Here is a 17,062-nt window from a genome sequence, read left to right on the forward strand (position 1 = left end):
TGTCTAGAATAGTTCTAGAAGAGGATCACAGTAGCTCAATAGCTACGTGTATGTGACCATATAAAAATGATGCTAATTTAAATGAACTCCCTCGTTTTTTTTTAAGCTGGAAAACTTGATGTGCACAGACTTTAAGAGTATATAGGCTAATAGATTTCTTTTATTCATTGTACTATATTTCAATATAAATTCCATTTTGTTGTAAAAACCAAAGCTGCTTTACTGCATTAAAAATACAACAACTAGCTGGGCACTGGTAACTCACACCTGTAATCCTAGCTACTCTGGAGGCTGAGATCTGAGAATCACAGTTCAAAGCCAATTTGGGCAGGAAAGTCCATGAGTCTCCTATCTCTAATAAACCACCAGAAAACCAGAAGTGGCACTGTGGCTCAAGTGGTAGAGTAGTACTATCCTTGAGCGGAAGAGCTCGGGGACAGAGCCCAGGAGAACAAGAAACACAATAGACCAAAAGAAAAGAAAAGAAATACAACAGCTAAAATTAATGTTTAATGTCTATAAATTCAGTAAACATCTTAATTTAGCCTACAATGATTTGAATCAATGAAAATGATTAAGAGAACTAACCTCTCTTTTGAGTAATGCCTTAGAAAAAAAGCAATTATTCTTAGAGGCTTTTAAAACCAGCTATGCATTAGTATCATCTGAAGAAGCTAAACAACTTAAACTTTTTAAATCAATATAAATATCTAGTCTTACTCTAACCTTATCAAAACTTACCAAATGTTAATGGGTGCTTTTTCTGTATAGATGCTGGGCAGAAAGTAGTGAATGTGTCTTCAAAGAATTTAAAATAAAAAGAAATGGTTATTAATTAAGTGCACAAGTATAATTTTATGAAAAGTATTTTGGAGAACAATATAATTAGTAATAATTACATGTTATTTTCTTGTGTATTGGAAAGCCCAGAGAAGTTATTTAGATGGACATTTCAGTGAAACCTAGTAATTCTATAAATGTAACGCCTCTTTTAAGTCCCAAACTAGACTTTTCTACTGAACACTATTTATGATGTCTTATTCCTTTTACTAGTTGTACAGATCTGTCTTTTACCTAATTTGCATATGTTTGCTTGCTTTTTTTATTTTTTAAGGGTGAAGGCAAGTATATGTCTTTTGTCTATTTCCTTGCCCGAAAGACACATTTCTAATGCTGAATAGAATAGTATTATAAAATCCATGGTAAAGCAACTGTTTATATTTGTGATTTGAAACGTTATGTTTCTTTTCTAAATGGCTGTAAGCATGTATAATAATAGGCTTTTTTTATAAAATGCACATTGAGTGTTTTTATCAGTGTATAAACAGCCCAGTAGATTTATAGGATAAGTTACAAAATGTTTACCATAATGTTTGTAACATCTGTCAAAAACAATTACTATGGAAGGGTATAATTTAGTATAGCTGAATAGTTTATTATATGTGGTGTGTGTCTGAAATTTAAAAGCTGTTCTAAAATCTTGGATCAGTTTTCTATTAGAGATAAAATAGAGTATGGAAATAATATTTTGAATGTACGTGATAAACATGTTGGACCATACATTAGTACGATTTGTCTATAGGGGGTTAGTTTTGGCTTTTCACAAAAGAAGGTATGGTTTTGGCTTTTCACAAAAGAAGGTATTTGCCAACTACTCTTGCATTTATTTATGTTATGAAGTCATTCTACTCTATTAAGTAATTTAGATCTTGATATTTTTCTTGAAGCTCTTATTACCACATAATTCATTTTTAAAATTATTTTTATTGATAGAAATTAAAAAGTACATTACCAGATGGAAATAATTTCAAAGCTCATTAATACCATATTTCTGTATTAGCTTTAAAGGTAAATACTTTCTTTTAACTACTGAAGATGCTAGAGAATGCCTGGGGAATATTTCTTTGTCACATGTAGCATTTAGCTGTTTTCTCTTAGTTTTCTGTATCCTCTCAGTTTGGCAGCTCAGCACAGTCTGTAACATTTATTCTTTAATTGAACTTCATAGCATTCTTTTATTGAAAGTGTGGAGTTAATTTTAGGGACGTGTGTTGGTAATAGTCTTCAGTGAAAACCAGGTCAGAGATACTCATTTCTTAATGCTTAAAAACAGCAATATTTAAAGCATGCTTATAAAATAAAAATTGGAAAGCCAGGTTACTGGAAAAGAGATTAGTAGTAAGACATGGAAATTCTGGATGCCAAATCTTTATTTTCCAAATCTTTGATAATATAGGGAATGGAAGGGAGGATTGTGACTAGGCGTAGGTGGTTTCCAAAAGAGGAAACAACTTCCCTGAGAGATTGGGCCTTAAGACTTGATATAGAATCTAACCAGAGTTGATGAGATTTTTATTAATTCTTTAAACTAGATTGAGATAGCTAAAGTGTAAAGTGGAATCACAATTAATACCCACTGGTATTAATTACTACCTGAAATTGAAAGAGTGTAACTTTGTGGTGGAAGCATGAACACGTTCAATTAAAAAAGTTAAACTATGGATGAAATATTTCATTTTGCTTATCTTTTGAAATAGGATTTCAGGATTCTGAATATTCCATTTCATATTTCCATAGTCATTGAACATTCCATAATTTTATGCTGGAAAACTAGTGTGGAAGAGATTTACAGAAATACTTCATTATCTATTTTAAGCTGCTTATAAACATGGTTGAGATTTTTCATGTAATTTGAGGTGTTCTACATCTAATTAGAATTTAAAATGTGCATGGAACTTATTTTTTTCTCAGAAATTCTGCCTTTTAATACATTTTTCCCTTTATTTATAATTATAATCCCAATTATATCAAGTAGACATAGTAGGATGACTTCAGCCAACTTTTTTCTTTTAAGTTTTGATAGAATAGCACCTTTCTATTTTTTAAATCTACTATTTTGGATAGTGGTATTAGAGTAGAAAATAATCATAGAGTTTGATGATTTCTATTACTAATTTTGCTAAGTGTACTCATATTACTGAAAAGAAACAGGACTGTTAACCACTTTCTTCAACTTGCTCTCAGAGTGATCGATAGCTTAGATAACCTGAGATGCCATCATTTTCTTCCTAATACTTTTGGACCTTATTTTAAGCTTTTATTTGACTTGATTTACTAACTAAAAGATCAGCCAAGCACAATTCTAAACAATAAATCTCCAAAGTGGGATTATAGCTAAAAGCACAAGTAGTCATGAATTTAAACTAATGTTTCCACATTGTTCCTACTATTCTGAAATACGAATCTTAATTGTAGTTGAACTTAAAGACAGTGAAAGTGTTTTTTCTTCTTTCTGAAACCTGTGATTAAATATTTCCTTCTACAGTTTGGTAGATTCTTTTGTATCTCACATACTTCCTTCTCATTTTTTCTTCACTATATTTACATTTTGTATTTAATAAGTCCTGTTATTCTTCATTAGACCCAACAGTAGTTTTCATTTTAAAGGAATTAAACTATCCCCTGAATTAAAACTCCAAAGGCTGGAAGGAAATGATTGATATACTTTTGGTCACAAACATCTAACTCAGTTCATAATTTATTGAATGAATGTCAGCAAAGGAAAGAATTAGTTTGACTTGGCTTGCATATGGTTTTCATGAGGGTGAATAAAGGAAGACTAGAAAGTTAAGATTGTAGCCAGCCATGAATGAATACAGTTAGAGCTCAGTTAAAGTTCTGAAAGAAAATTATTGATAAATTGATTAGGTTTTAGAACTAACATGGTAATAATAGATTAAGAACTCAAGGTAAATTAATTTAGGGAACTAGAAAACAGGAGTTAGGGTAATGACTACAATATTAATTACCTCCTATGGAGTGCTCATTGTGATCATTACATTAGGCTTAAGCTGTTTTTATTTATTACTTTCTATTTATTACTGCTACAATAGTAGGTGTATGTTGTCTACTCATTGCATATCATAAAACTTTCTCTTTCCTACATTTTTGGGTTCCTGAGTATATTATTCTAGATACAAATGTAGAATATGGTACTTTCTCAAGATATTTGCAGTCTGGCTGTCCTAATGAAAACTGTGCTAGACAGTAGTCACAAACAAGTAATGTAGAAAATAAGTGTCATGATACATAAGAGAATATGATCCAGAAATTTCTTTGCTGAGTGAGTGAAAAACTATTTTTAGGCACAGTAAGTTACATTGTTTTATTTTTTCTTGATAGTATGTTGGCAGATAAGCTTAATATGACTCCAGAAGAAGCTGAAAGGTGGATTGTGAATTTGATAAGAAATGCAAGATTGGATGCCAAGATTGATTCTAAATTAGTGAGTATTACATTAATTACTGTACTTCAGAACAATTGCTGGTTAAAGTATTTATAATTAGAATATTCTAAGAATTTTTGTTGCAAGGTACCAGTGACTTACGCCTTTAATCCTAGCTACTCAGGAGGCTAAGATTTGAGGATTGTAGTTTAAAGCCAGCCTGGGCACATAAGACTTGCCTTCAATTAACTCAAAAACCAGAAGTAGTGCTATTTTTCAAGTGGTAGAGTGCCTTGAGCACAAAGAGGTTCAGGGACAGCACCAAGGCCCTGAGTTCAAGCTCCACAACTGACCCCCTCAAAAAAGAATTTTTGTTGAGCTTTTTGAATGCAGTAAGAGCTTTGTATTATTTTCTTGCTATGTAAACATTATGATCTGTGTATATAGTATAAAAATATTGCTTAAGTCACATAGTGTTTTATCTTCCTCATGACTTACTGGAAAATTCTAATCATTGACATTTTAGGAACAATTTCTCTCTGTTTTCATTTTAGGGGCATGTGGTTATGGGTAACAATGCAGTCTCACCCTATCAGCAAGTAATTGAAAAGACCAAGAGTCTTTCTTTTAGAAGCCAGATGTTGGCCATGAATATTGAAAAGAAACTTAATCAGAATAGTAGGTCAGAGGTAAGAACCACACATATTCTATAATCTATAATTATGCTAACATTTCATATAGTTGTTACGAGCTTTAAGAACATAGTATCAGTTATATCTGTACATTTCTTTTAAGTAATTACTAAGGTAAAGGAATTTGGCTTTAGCTACATTATATACATTATTCAAGGAAAGTTTAAAAATTTGTGTTCTTGGTTTGTTGTAACTATTTTTCTTTTACTCTTCCTGTGTGACCTCATTAACTCATTTCCTCTGGATTTTCAACAAATAATTATCAAGACTGTTAGATGATAACTTACATGTGTAGTACTTTCTCAGATGCTTCAAATGTGTGTTTCAAAATGTAAAGAAATAGTTCTAACTCTGAGTTTAAACTTTGGTATCAGAGTGAGAAAAAACTAGGTCTATTTGTGTTAATCTTGGATTTATTTGTATTTTTTACCAGATAATCATAACTGTCCAAAAACAATTTTTGTTGGTTAGACCCTATATATTAGATGGTAAAGGAACTTGAATGATGTTTTGACTTTAGAATTCCAAACCATATAGCAATTTTTCTTAAGATATTCTGACTGCATAATTGGAGAATGGGTAGAACTATTTGTGGAACATTCAATGACTTGATGCAATTGAGGCTTTAGGAATAGGGTTTTGTTTTTAGAAAAGTCCTTTAGCTTTAAAGAGAATGATGAATTAGAATAGCGTAGTTGGAAAATAGTTTGTATGTGGTAGTCTTTTTCTGTATACTTCAGGATCAGTTTATATGGAGTGCTATTCCAATGTTGGTAATTCAGTCATTGTTACACTTTTTAATTGTCTTAAGTTGTATTATTTGTTAAAAGCTGTGCCTTAATACTGGTGCTGTTGCCACTTTTTTTTTCTATCAACATTTTCAGAAAGTATTTTCTTCTGTTGATTTCTCTGAATGTTTTAGGCTCCGAACTGGGCAACCCAAGATTCTGGTTTCTACTGAAGAACTGAAAATGTGGAAAAGGCATAAAGGAAAGACAAAGTAATAAAATATAAACTGTGTCATACATTTAAGAAGCAGTTAATATACTTGGTATAACTTGGAGAATTTGAATAAAATTGGCTGAGGTTCATTTTATCTTGCTTTGAATTTCCTTGTGTGTGTAAGTGTGTGTGTGCTTAACTTTTATTTTGAAATAATTATAGGAAACTTGAATCATAGTATAGATAGGTCCATGTAAACTAATGTGTATGAATAAGTCTGTACTTTTTTATCACGTGCATATTTATCATTGCAAACGATTCTACTGTTGTTAGCTCATAATCATTCAACCCATTTGTAAGTACTCCTAACTTCGGTAGCTCTAGCCTCCTGCAACAAATCATCTGTGCTCCGTCTATCTTTTTCTTTCTGAGCATGTTACATAAATCAAACTGGATTTGGCCCACCATGTCTATAATCTCTACATGTACAAATTCAATCAATTACAGATAAAAATATACTTAGGAAAGAAATTGTATACTGAATATATACAGGCTATTTTCTTGTGATAGTCCCCAAACAATATAACAGCTACTTAAATAGCATTTATATTTTATTAGGTGCTATAAATAATAGTTTAAAAAATGGAAAGTGTATATAGTTATATGTAAATACTGTTCTACTTTGTGTAAGGAAATTGAGCATCCATGGATTTTGTAACCTTTGGCAGATGGAGTTCTATGTAGTATGGATCTTTTAAGATTAAAAGTTTTTATTTTTTTTAATCCAGTACCTTTGAGATCTATTCAAAATTTGATATAGATCTACTGATTTTGTTCTGTAGATCATTTTACTGCTATATAAGATACTGTAATGATTTGTATTTTGTTTACCTTTTGAAGCATATTTTGGTTGTTTCTAGTTTAGGGCTATTACAAATAAAGCAATTTCTTAATTTCTTAAGGTGATTTCTTAATCTCTCTCTGTGTAGCTCCAGAGAATAAAAAGGAAGGAAAGTTGAATTCATAAATGTATGATTGGTGTTTATGAGATTTTCAAATTTTACACATATATATTATACATTTCAATGGACACATAGGTATCTGCATAGTTATAAATCCCTTTTTTGTTCTATTACACAGAAGTGGATTGATTTTCTTTTTAACTAGTTGTTAAACTAAAGTTTATATCATTATCCTATAACGTTAGAAAAATTTAAAGATGCATACATACTCTTTTTGTTTTGATACAGGTCAACCTCAGTATTCAGTTGTTTAGTGAGTACAGTAATTCGGTTGTATCTTCTACTTAAATTGCACAGAGAACTCCTAATACTAAACATAGAGCAGGGGTGCACAAACTTCCTGTAAAATTCTAGGTGGTAAATATCTTGCTTTTTAGGTTGTTCTTTTTTGTCACTATTTATTTTTCAAAGAAGCATCTTTGTAGGGACAGGAATGCCTATGGTTTTGCTATAATAAAATATTATTTACAAAACACCCAATGTTGGCCTACTTTGCTAAATAATTACTGATCTCTAACCCAAAAAGTTCAAGGTTCTGAACTGAGAGGCAAGATTACTTTCTAGGGTAAATGAAGCACTATTTTACTCATCATTGTGAAAATGCCAAATATAAGGCTGAAAAAATAATGTATGCAGGGCTGGGAAGGTGGCTCAGTGGTAGAGCACTTGCCTTGCATGCCTGAGGCCCTGGGTTCAATTCCTCAGCACCACATAAGCAAAAAAAGAAAAAAGCCAGAAGTGGCGCTGTGGCTCGAGTGGTAGAGCGCTAGCCTTGAGCTGAAGAGCTGAGGAACAGCGCCCAGGCCCAGAGTTCAGGCCCCACATCTGGACCCCCCCCAAAAAAAAATAATAATGTATGCAAATGTATAATGAATTGATTATTGTAGTACAAAATAGTCAAGGTTCATAAAGAAAGTACGAAAAGTGGCATCTGAGCTCTGAAGAGATTAAAAGCCGTTACTTTATGAAGTATGCATGATATACTCAGGCTACATAAAAGTTTGATTTGTTAAGATCCCCATGTTTTATGTTTCCTTCATCTTCAGTGACCCAAGGGTCAACCGTTCTTACTCAGAGATATTAGGTTGTTTATTTTAAAACTAGCTTCACCACACCACATTTATGGCAAACAAGATTTCTAGGTAATTCTCAGCCTAAGAAGTTAAAATTTTCTGAAATCTGTCATATTGGACTAGGATGGGGATGGGAAGCTAATATTACACATTTTACTATATATCAGGTATTTTCATGTCCTGTGTGAACAGCCTTAAGGAAAAAAGAATCATATATGCTTGGAAATCCTGGAATTTCCATGGTGCTATTTCTCACAATCCTAATGTTAAAGTGAGAGAGGGAGCCTTGACTGTATGACCATCATACATCTTGCTGCTTAATAATTCTTTCACATCACCTTTGCAAAAGTTTAACGGATACGTGTATAGTAGGTTTTGAACAGATTGTAGATTCTTAACAGTTCAACACCATTATTTTCCAATAATAGTAAAGGGTATTCTTTGTTATTGTTGTTGTTGTGGACCTTGAACTCTGAGCCTGGGTGCTGCCCCTGAGCTCTTCAGCTCAAGGCTAGTGCTCTGCTGGCTTAAGCCACACAGCCACTTCTGGCTTTTTCTGCTTATGTGATGCTGAGGAATTGAACCCATGCATACAAGGCAAGCGCTCCCACTGAGCCACCTTCCCAGCCCCTAATTGTTTCTTTTTATGGTGGAATAATATTCTATGAAATGATTACACTGCATTGGGCTTTCTCCTTTATTTCTTGGTGAGAATTTGGTCATTTTCACTTCTGGGTTATTATGAATAAATTTTCTGTAAACATGTATAAGTTACTGTGGGAGGAATATTTGTATGTATATATATTATATACAAATTAGTACTAATTATATAGGGAGTAATACTAATGAAAAAGTTTTCTAAGAATCTAATCTTTATATTTGATGAGTCTTTGTACTCTTTCAATTTTATATATACAAAGGTAATTTTGTGCCTAAATTTACTTTATATCCTATTGGTGTCGATCCACTTTAGAAAAGTATTATTTCAAAGAACTACTATCCTTTTTAACTTACTCTCCAGAACCCTACTCAGATGTCAAGGGAAACTTGATTCTGATTTGTTAAGGAAAATTTTTGTTACCTACGTAGGAAGCTAGATTCTTCTGTTACAGTCTCTTCATTTATATTATTTACCTCAATTGTTATTTTTTAAATTAGTTTGTTAATGCCTGTTCTAGAATATCACTTAAATAGTGAGTCCCTGAAGTGGCTCATATTGGGCCTTAACTAAATTTATTCATTCACTTGAATGAATAAATGACAATGTCAGAACGATACAGTGGGAAAATACAAATTTGAAGGCTGGAAATAAATTTATTGTCAGATAATATTGGCCAAAATCATTTGTTTCCTATTCTCTGGTTTCCCAGTCTGTCTAATAATATATTTAATGTTTGTTTGCCTGGCTATTTGGAAATAAACATCAAAATAAGTAAAGACAACAATAACAAAGCCAGAACAAAAAGAAAAATCAGTCCTTTCCAAGAGTCTACAGTTTAAATCTGGGAGAGACTTATATGTATAAGGATAACATGGCAAATTCTAGTGTATGTGAAAACAGACTTAAAAAATGCTTCTGTGGGGCTGGGAAGTTGGCTCAGTGGTAGAGCGCTTGCCTTGCATGCCTGAGGCCCTGGGTTCGATTCCTCAGCACCACATAAGCAAAAAGAGCCGGAAGTGGCATTGTGGCTCAAGTGGTAGAGCGCTAGCCTTGAGCTGAAGAGCTGAGGGACAGCGCCCAGGCCCAGAGTTCAGGTCCCACGACTGGAACCCCATCCCCTCCCAAAAAAAAGAAAAGTGCTTCTGTGGTACTTTGTTTCTCATAATGGTTAAGATCAGTTAATATTCAAATTATTAGGATGAAGCAACTTATGAACAACTTCAAAACTTAGCTTTCTTTTGGTCGTGGCTCTCATTAGAGCAGGTACACTTAGGATTTCTTAGATGTTTTCCTTCAAACTTTTCAATGGTCAGAAAACAGCCTACAGATCTCCAAATATGATCACTGTTTTGCTTCTCCATTAGATATGTAACCAAAATGCTATAGTAATCTGGAAATATGCTCAAGTACCTAAAGAATATCACTTGGGAAGTGAACCCTTTAGTCTTGTGCCACTTGCTGACATAGGAGCCACTGCCTAAATCATTTACTTCAGCCTTGTCAATTGTAAAATACAAGCAGTGAGGACCAGCAGTGAGAAAAGTAGTGAAGGTCAAGGCCAAACTATCTGTTACAGTAAAATATTTAAAGCATCCAATGAGGCTTTAATTTAAAAAACAAAACAGCCTACTGTTAAACTATTTTGTGTCTTTACCATGCATAATTTACTGCAATGCATTTTTAATTCTCCGATCAAGCCATCCTCTGGAAAAGCTTTATCTTCCTGGAGAGTTAGCACAAACACTTCTATTTTGCTTATCTCATGTATTTTATAAACTGTTTGACTGTTAGAATCTGCAAGAAATAACACTAAGGCATCTCCTATTTTGGTTCTAAAACTGGCTCTTGTGCTGCCTTCCATTTAGTCTGGTGATAATTGGAGAAGAATGTTGAGCTGATTCATTTTGTTTTTAAGTGTTGTGAAGACAGTGAGGGCTTAGGAGGTTGTTTGAAGTTGACATTTGAACAGGAAAGCAGCCTGGCCACTTAAGACGCCATTCCAGGTAAATAAGCTAAGTATATTTATGTATATATAAGTCTAATGGTTTAAAAGTATGCCTGTAAGATTATGCTGATCAGTGCAGCTCTTTGAAGACCAGAGGCATGGCAGATGTGCAGAGTGGCATGGAGAAAACCAGTTGGGGTCACCAGAAGATGCTCCTGCTTAATTAGCATTTAGAATCTGACAGTTCTTTGGGAATGAAAATAATATTGAACTGTGCTTTTTGTGGACCTATCCCTTTTGGCACAAACAACCATAATTAGTTCATTTTGAAATTTCCCAAAAGCAGGCAGAATAATAAACAGTAGACATTTATTGTTCACTGGCCATTCAATCTGGTGGACAGGTGATAGGGAATATTAAAGCAGCACGTGGCCGCTGGTCAGGTGGAAAACAGAAACTTATTTTCCTCTACAGAGAAAGTTGGGAACTTTTCATTTCACTTTAAAGGCAAAAAAATAAAGGTCTGCAGGAAGGAAACCTGATTAACTGTGTCATTGTTGAATTGGCCCACACCAGAGCTCTTGGTCCATCTGTAAGCCAGTCAGTATTTCTCCACTCATACCCCACAGACTTGCGCCTTGAATCTTTGCCAGCTGTTTCTTAAGTACATGCCTGTAGAAGTAAGGGAGACCTAAAGAGTGCAGATAGATGAGTTTAAATTTACAACTTTTTAAAAAATAAAGTATAAAGTGCAAATTCTTAATGGAAGATCAGAGGTCAATACATTGGTCAATATAGTGCTATATACACTGTTGTCACTGTAATTGCTATCAAATAGAACAAAAACTTAGAAGTAGTTACTGTTGAATGCTAGAACTTTATCATTTTTAACCTTAAAAGTTTCTGCTGATTAGTCCTAGAAAATAATGTGTAAAATGAGAATACATTAATTCAGGAACTTCAAGCTCTTCAAAACGATTATGCCTCATGTTTTAATAGCTGTTCTTAGTAGCTTAGCAATAACTTCCTTACTCTGGGAATTGTGTCCTTGAGAATTTGAAGAACTGGAGGTGTTTGCTAATGATCAATAATGTTTATTTGCTTTATGTTTATGTTTTTACTTAGCATTCACTCATAGTCACTTGCATTGTTTCAAATGAATGTCTGAAATGATCCTGTAATGATTATTGGGCTTTCGATTCTTTTCTGATGTAGTGATTTAAGGAAGTTTGGGAAGATTAATTGACTATAAAATGGAAAAAAAACATAATAGTTATCTAGAAAAATAATGAGATGTTTGAAATTTTAAATGAAATATACATCCAGGTTTAAAAGTAGCAAACAGTTCCCTTCAAGAGCATCTGAGGGACAAAAAGTTAAAAATGAATAAAAACTCCTTGGCTTCTGGATATCTGGATAGACACAAAGAAGAACTGTGGGTGGGTTTTGTTTTGTTGTTTTTTTTTTTCATCTAAGAACACTCTGCTCTAGCATAGGAATGTTAGTGGAACAAGAGATGGTAACACAAGATGCACCAGGAGACTCGAGGTTTTGTGTATTTGAAACTTATATTCTTCTATAATGACTAAATTGTAGAGTAGCAGAACTAAAGTGTTTGTGTGTCTGTGTTTGAGTTTTGCCCAATGTTTATGGCTTTGTTTTCTAGGAGTGGCAAACTCCTTTTGCTTTTTGTTTGCTTGTTCTTAAATACTCACTTTTAAATTTTATAAAACAATATAAGGCTGGAGAAGATAAAGTATTAGAATAATTCATTTCCCCAAAATAAAAATGCCCATGGCACATAAATATATCTAAGCAGTGTTTTCCAATGTGATTTTAAATTGGTTCTATCTTCACATATATTATAAAAAGTAGAGCAAATACAATGGCTCTTACTGACTAGCAGATGTGTTTCAGTATTTAAAAGAATGTAAATTTCCTACTGTCAGGTTAATTTCAAGAATTACTGCTGGGTCTTTGTATGACTGACAAGAATGCCCATTTTGTTGTGCTTCCATAGTTTTCAGTGATACTCTCATAGTGACCAACAAATGAAATTTAGCTTGAAAGGCCTTTGCGCTGGTTTCTAATCATGACCCTAAAAAATACTCCAACCCCTACTGGTTACTTTTACTTAAAGACTGTGTACATACTGATGACTTTTGAAGTGGCAGAGAGTGAAATTAAATTCATAAGTATTTTTTGGAACAGAATCCAGTTGATACCTGGAGCAGTGTCATGCTCCTTTCCAATTGTTGCAGTGACAAAAAATAATTAACTGGTAAGAAATAAAATGTCTAACATTTTCCCTAGGAAAAAATTATCAAAGATTATAGTTTTCCCATGAACAGGATTAAAACTAAAAACAATAGTTTTACTGTATCATTACTAGAAGAATGAGTATATAAGCATACACTTCACACTGATAGAAATTTTAGTGTCAGATGTGGCTGTTGTGCAATTGACAAATCACTGTTGTGCAATAATTAAAGAATTTTTAAGCTGCAGATTAAATTGGAATGTTGTTATAAACATAAGAGAAACAGCCAACATTTTTTTGTGTGTGTCAAAAGAAAACTCATTTCTAAAAATAGACACCCTTTTTGTGATGACCCTTTAAAGTAATTTTAAGTGATTCCATTCACTGATGAGCTTGGGTCTGCAGCGCTTTGCCGTAAGTGATTTCCACTTTGATCCTGTAGCCTTTAATCAGGTGTATGTCAGCCAGAAGAAAGCACCGCATGGCAATGTCACCACTCAGATGGCATCTCATAATGAGTGTGGCATTAATGTTATTGGAGCCTGCAACTCCAAGAATCAGAATTTAAAGTAATTTCCAATTTCTAAACTTTTAGCAAATTGAGGCAAACACGCACCTTTCTAAAATTGCTGGATTTTAAAAAACTGCCTTGCTGGATTTCGTCAAAAAGTTTAAGTATTTGTTACCTCCAGTCATAACTTTCTCAGAAAACAAAGATTGAGAATCTTAGCAGTCCTTTAAATGCAGGGTAATGGTTGATCTTTAAAATTAAATTCCTTCCTAATGTGAGATGTCTCTCTTGACCTTGAAGTCACAGATATTCTAAGTACAAGAACAAAATAATTATATTTTTCAAAATTCTACCTTCCTCCCCAAGTCCAGTGCATATTTCTATCACTCTACACAGTCAAAAGCACTTTTTTTTCATTTTCCCCCCAGCAATACAGTAAGAGCTAGATTTGAATCCTTTGCTAATTACACAGTATGTATCCTTGGGGACATTACCTAACCTCATCATACTCATAATTTCCAGTACCTACTTTCTAGGGTTATAGGATTAAATGACAGTTGATGTAAAAATACTGTGCCTGTCCTCAAAGCATGTCAGCCAGCACTGTGCCTTCCTTGACCCTTTCTCCTCTTCAAGTGGGTGAGTGGCATAAGGTACACACCTAATCAGATGGTTCTCATTGTTATGAAAGTGCCTGCTTCTCCACTATCAACCTCATTTTCCCCTTGAAAACTCAATTTAGTTCACTCATGTGCCCTGTTTTTCTTCATAATTGGGTCCTGTATCCATTTCCTTGAATTAGTAAAAGTATAGCTTTAAAACTAAATATAGTTAGAATTGGAAAATGAAACATTGCAAAAATGGTTAATAACTTGATATTTTGCTTTCTGGTCATTTGTATTTACTATCCCTTAATTTGGAGTAGATTTTGAATCAAGTTCTTTTACTTAAAAATTATAAAGGTTTAACAGCACTTGCGATGTGCAAGGCACTGTAACAAATGCTCTTTCTATGCATTAGCAATAGATATTTCCTATTGCTGCTATCTAGTTCACAAAGAGGCAGTCATGCTCAAAGTCATAAAATTAATCAGTGATAGAAAATTATTTGAACCCTGATGATTTTATTCTAGAGAGCCCTTCATCCTAAGCCCTGATATATACTGTCTTCCCCACCTTATAAGAATAACCTATATTTTTCAGTAATGTGTTACTGAACTTAGACTTTCTATTGACTGAAGGAACATTTTCTGAAAAGTCACCCTTAAAGAAGAAAAGAGATGTGTTTTTATTTCTAATATGTAGTATAGAAAATGAGAAGAAATCTTACAACTACCTTTTCTTTTTTCTCTGAATTAGCCACTAAGGTTTTCTCATACATTGAGTATCTCTGCAGGGTGATACCAGTTCAGAAGACTCAAACCATGAAACTGGGCAGAAAAATGGTTGAGGCCCCCTCTGAACCCTTAGTTTGGCATATTGACACATACTTGTCACCTTGAGCAGCTTTAGAATCTTGAAATGGGAAGTTAGTGAAGTTTGAGAGACTCCATCTCAACAGAGAATGCGTAACTATCCCAGCAACTCTGTAGGAAAGCCTAAAATAGGTGAATCTTTGTCCAGTGCATCCTAGGCAAGGAAAAAAGAGCTGAAGATATAGTTCAATAATAGAGCACCAGACTAGCAAGTTTGAAGCCTTGAGTGCTCAAGCCCCAACACTGCCAAACAAAAAGACAAGTAAAGAAAACGAAGTCTAGTTTTCTACATGGCTATCACATTTTGCTGTATTTTTTTCTTTATATTTAATTGTAACTTGAGTGAAGCTGCAGTATATACATTTTCATGAAGGTGACTAATTGGGTGAAATGTAATCGATTGCAGAAAGACTCAAAAATAGTTATATGTGTAAAAGTTAATATACGTTAGTATAAGTAATAGTCATCTTTATATATTATTGTTTATTTAGTAGTCTGATCTTTGTCATTTGGCCTTTATTTAAACTTTTATTACGGTTTGTAAGACAGATCTCTATCTAGTTTAGGTTAATCTTAAACTCATGATCCTTCTTTCTCAACCTCCCAAGTTCTAAGATTACAATTGTGGGACACTGTAAAGCTAAATTTTTATTGTATCTATTTTATATCTTATTTTGGATTTGAGTTCTATGCCTTAATATTTTTCTTCCTTTTTTTGTGATAGTGCTTGGGTTTTGAACTCAGGGTCTCACACTTAATAGATAGATGTTATACTGCTGAGCCATGCCTCTAGTCCTGTTTTTCAATGGTTATTTTTAGGATAAGGTCTTAATTCCTGCCTAGGTGCCCACCTGAGTCTTGGTCCACCTACTTTAGGTTTCCTGTTGGGGCCGAGTTTACTTGCATGGGCCACCCTCTCACTTCCCTCCAATGCAAATGGACTCTGACTTTTCCACCTATACTAGGCTTGAGCTGTGATCCTCCCATTCCCAGCTTCCTTAAGTAGCTAAGATTACAAGCATTATCCAAAAACATGCTGTTTCATAACCTATAACTTTGCTTGTCTTTCTGTTTTTCTCCCAAAGCTTATAGCTTTAAGTTTTCTTCTACTCTTTTTCTCTCTTGAAAAAGTAATTTCTATTCTTCTATTTGTTCTATGCTATGTAGACAAAAATATTGACAAGGTCCCATCTCTACCAATAGTTGGACATGGCAGTACATGCCAGTCATCCCAGCTACAAAGGATAGTATAAATAGTATTGTCTAGGCTGGCCTGGGCAAAAAGCAAGATCCTATAGTAAAAATAACCAGAGCAAAAAAGACTGAGGCATGGTTCAAGCAATGGACCACCTGGTAAGCAAGTGTATAGCCCTGCATTCAAACCCCAGTACCTTTAAAAAATAAAGATTTTTAAGTTTAATAAATATTTTAAAATCTCATAACCATCCCATCATCTTAAATCAGATTTTGGATAATTATAGTCATAGTTTAAAACACAAAACAACTTTTTGTAATCTAATATGGTGTTATGTTGCTTTAAACATGAAAACAGCAGATATTGGTCATATACTTACAGAAATAACTCATAAACTTTGGAGCCTCTATAAAGAGACTGGGCATTGAGCATTTTCCATTTCATTTATCTTGGCATTTAGCATACCGAAGTCAAAGGGCAACTGAATTTTAATAGCTTTGGTGCTTGCATCATTTATTGAGCCCTATTTTGTTTTTCTTAAGTCAGCATGAGTATATGAACCAATCATCAGTATTAAAGCACATCTGTAAAATATTTGATACCATCTCTAATTCCCATAAGTTTGTGGACGATGTTGTCTATTTGATTGAAAATTAACATATTTGGCATATTGCTCTGAGAAATGTCTAAAATGTAATCAAAGATTTAGGAAGCAAAGATTGAGTAAAATTAACTTCTAACTTGAAATAGTAAAATAGTACCCTAGATGAAGAGACAGGCTTGAGGTGGATAGATATTAAGTGTCTTCTCAAACCTAAATTTTATTTCAGAGTTGTTGCATCATGCCTATAGGAAGTGCCTTGCATTTTATAAGCTACTTTATGACTCATCTGTGATCTGAGGGCAGTTTAGCTGTGACGTCTTTCACACCTTTGATCACCAAGGTTAATTTGGCTGATATAGCAGGGTAGGCAGCTGTTCCTCCTTCACCTCTCCATACATGTTTTCCCCTGAAGCTGTGTGCTGAAAAATGATCTTCCTCAACAGAGGAAGACTTGTTTT

At 33.7% G+C, this 17,062-nt stretch overlaps 1 protein-coding gene across 1 annotated transcript in view; it reads left to right on the top strand.

Annotated features, from left to right (window-relative positions):
• The window catches only part of Eif3e (eukaryotic translation initiation factor 3, subunit E), a 32,376-nt gene extending 26,363 nt beyond the window's left edge, over nucleotides 1-6,013 (top strand). The window contains exons 11-13 of the mRNA XM_013012499.1: nucleotides 4,183-4,285; nucleotides 4,780-4,914; nucleotides 5,840-6,013. Coding sequence (XP_012867953.1) covers nucleotides 4,183-4,285; nucleotides 4,780-4,914; nucleotides 5,840-5,878 — 277 coding nt within the window. The 3' untranslated portion in view covers nucleotides 5,879-6,013. The remainder of the gene's footprint in view (nucleotides 1-4,182; nucleotides 4,286-4,779; nucleotides 4,915-5,839) is intronic.
• Nucleotides 6,014-17,062: the final 11,049 nt, after the last annotated feature.

The sequence above is a fragment of the Dipodomys ordii genome, unplaced genomic scaffold, assembly GCF_000151885.1.
Source record: "Dipodomys ordii isolate 6190 unplaced genomic scaffold, Dord_2.0 Scaffold17, whole genome shotgun sequence".
NCBI classification, from domain to species: domain Eukaryota; kingdom Metazoa; phylum Chordata; class Mammalia; order Rodentia; family Heteromyidae; genus Dipodomys; species Dipodomys ordii.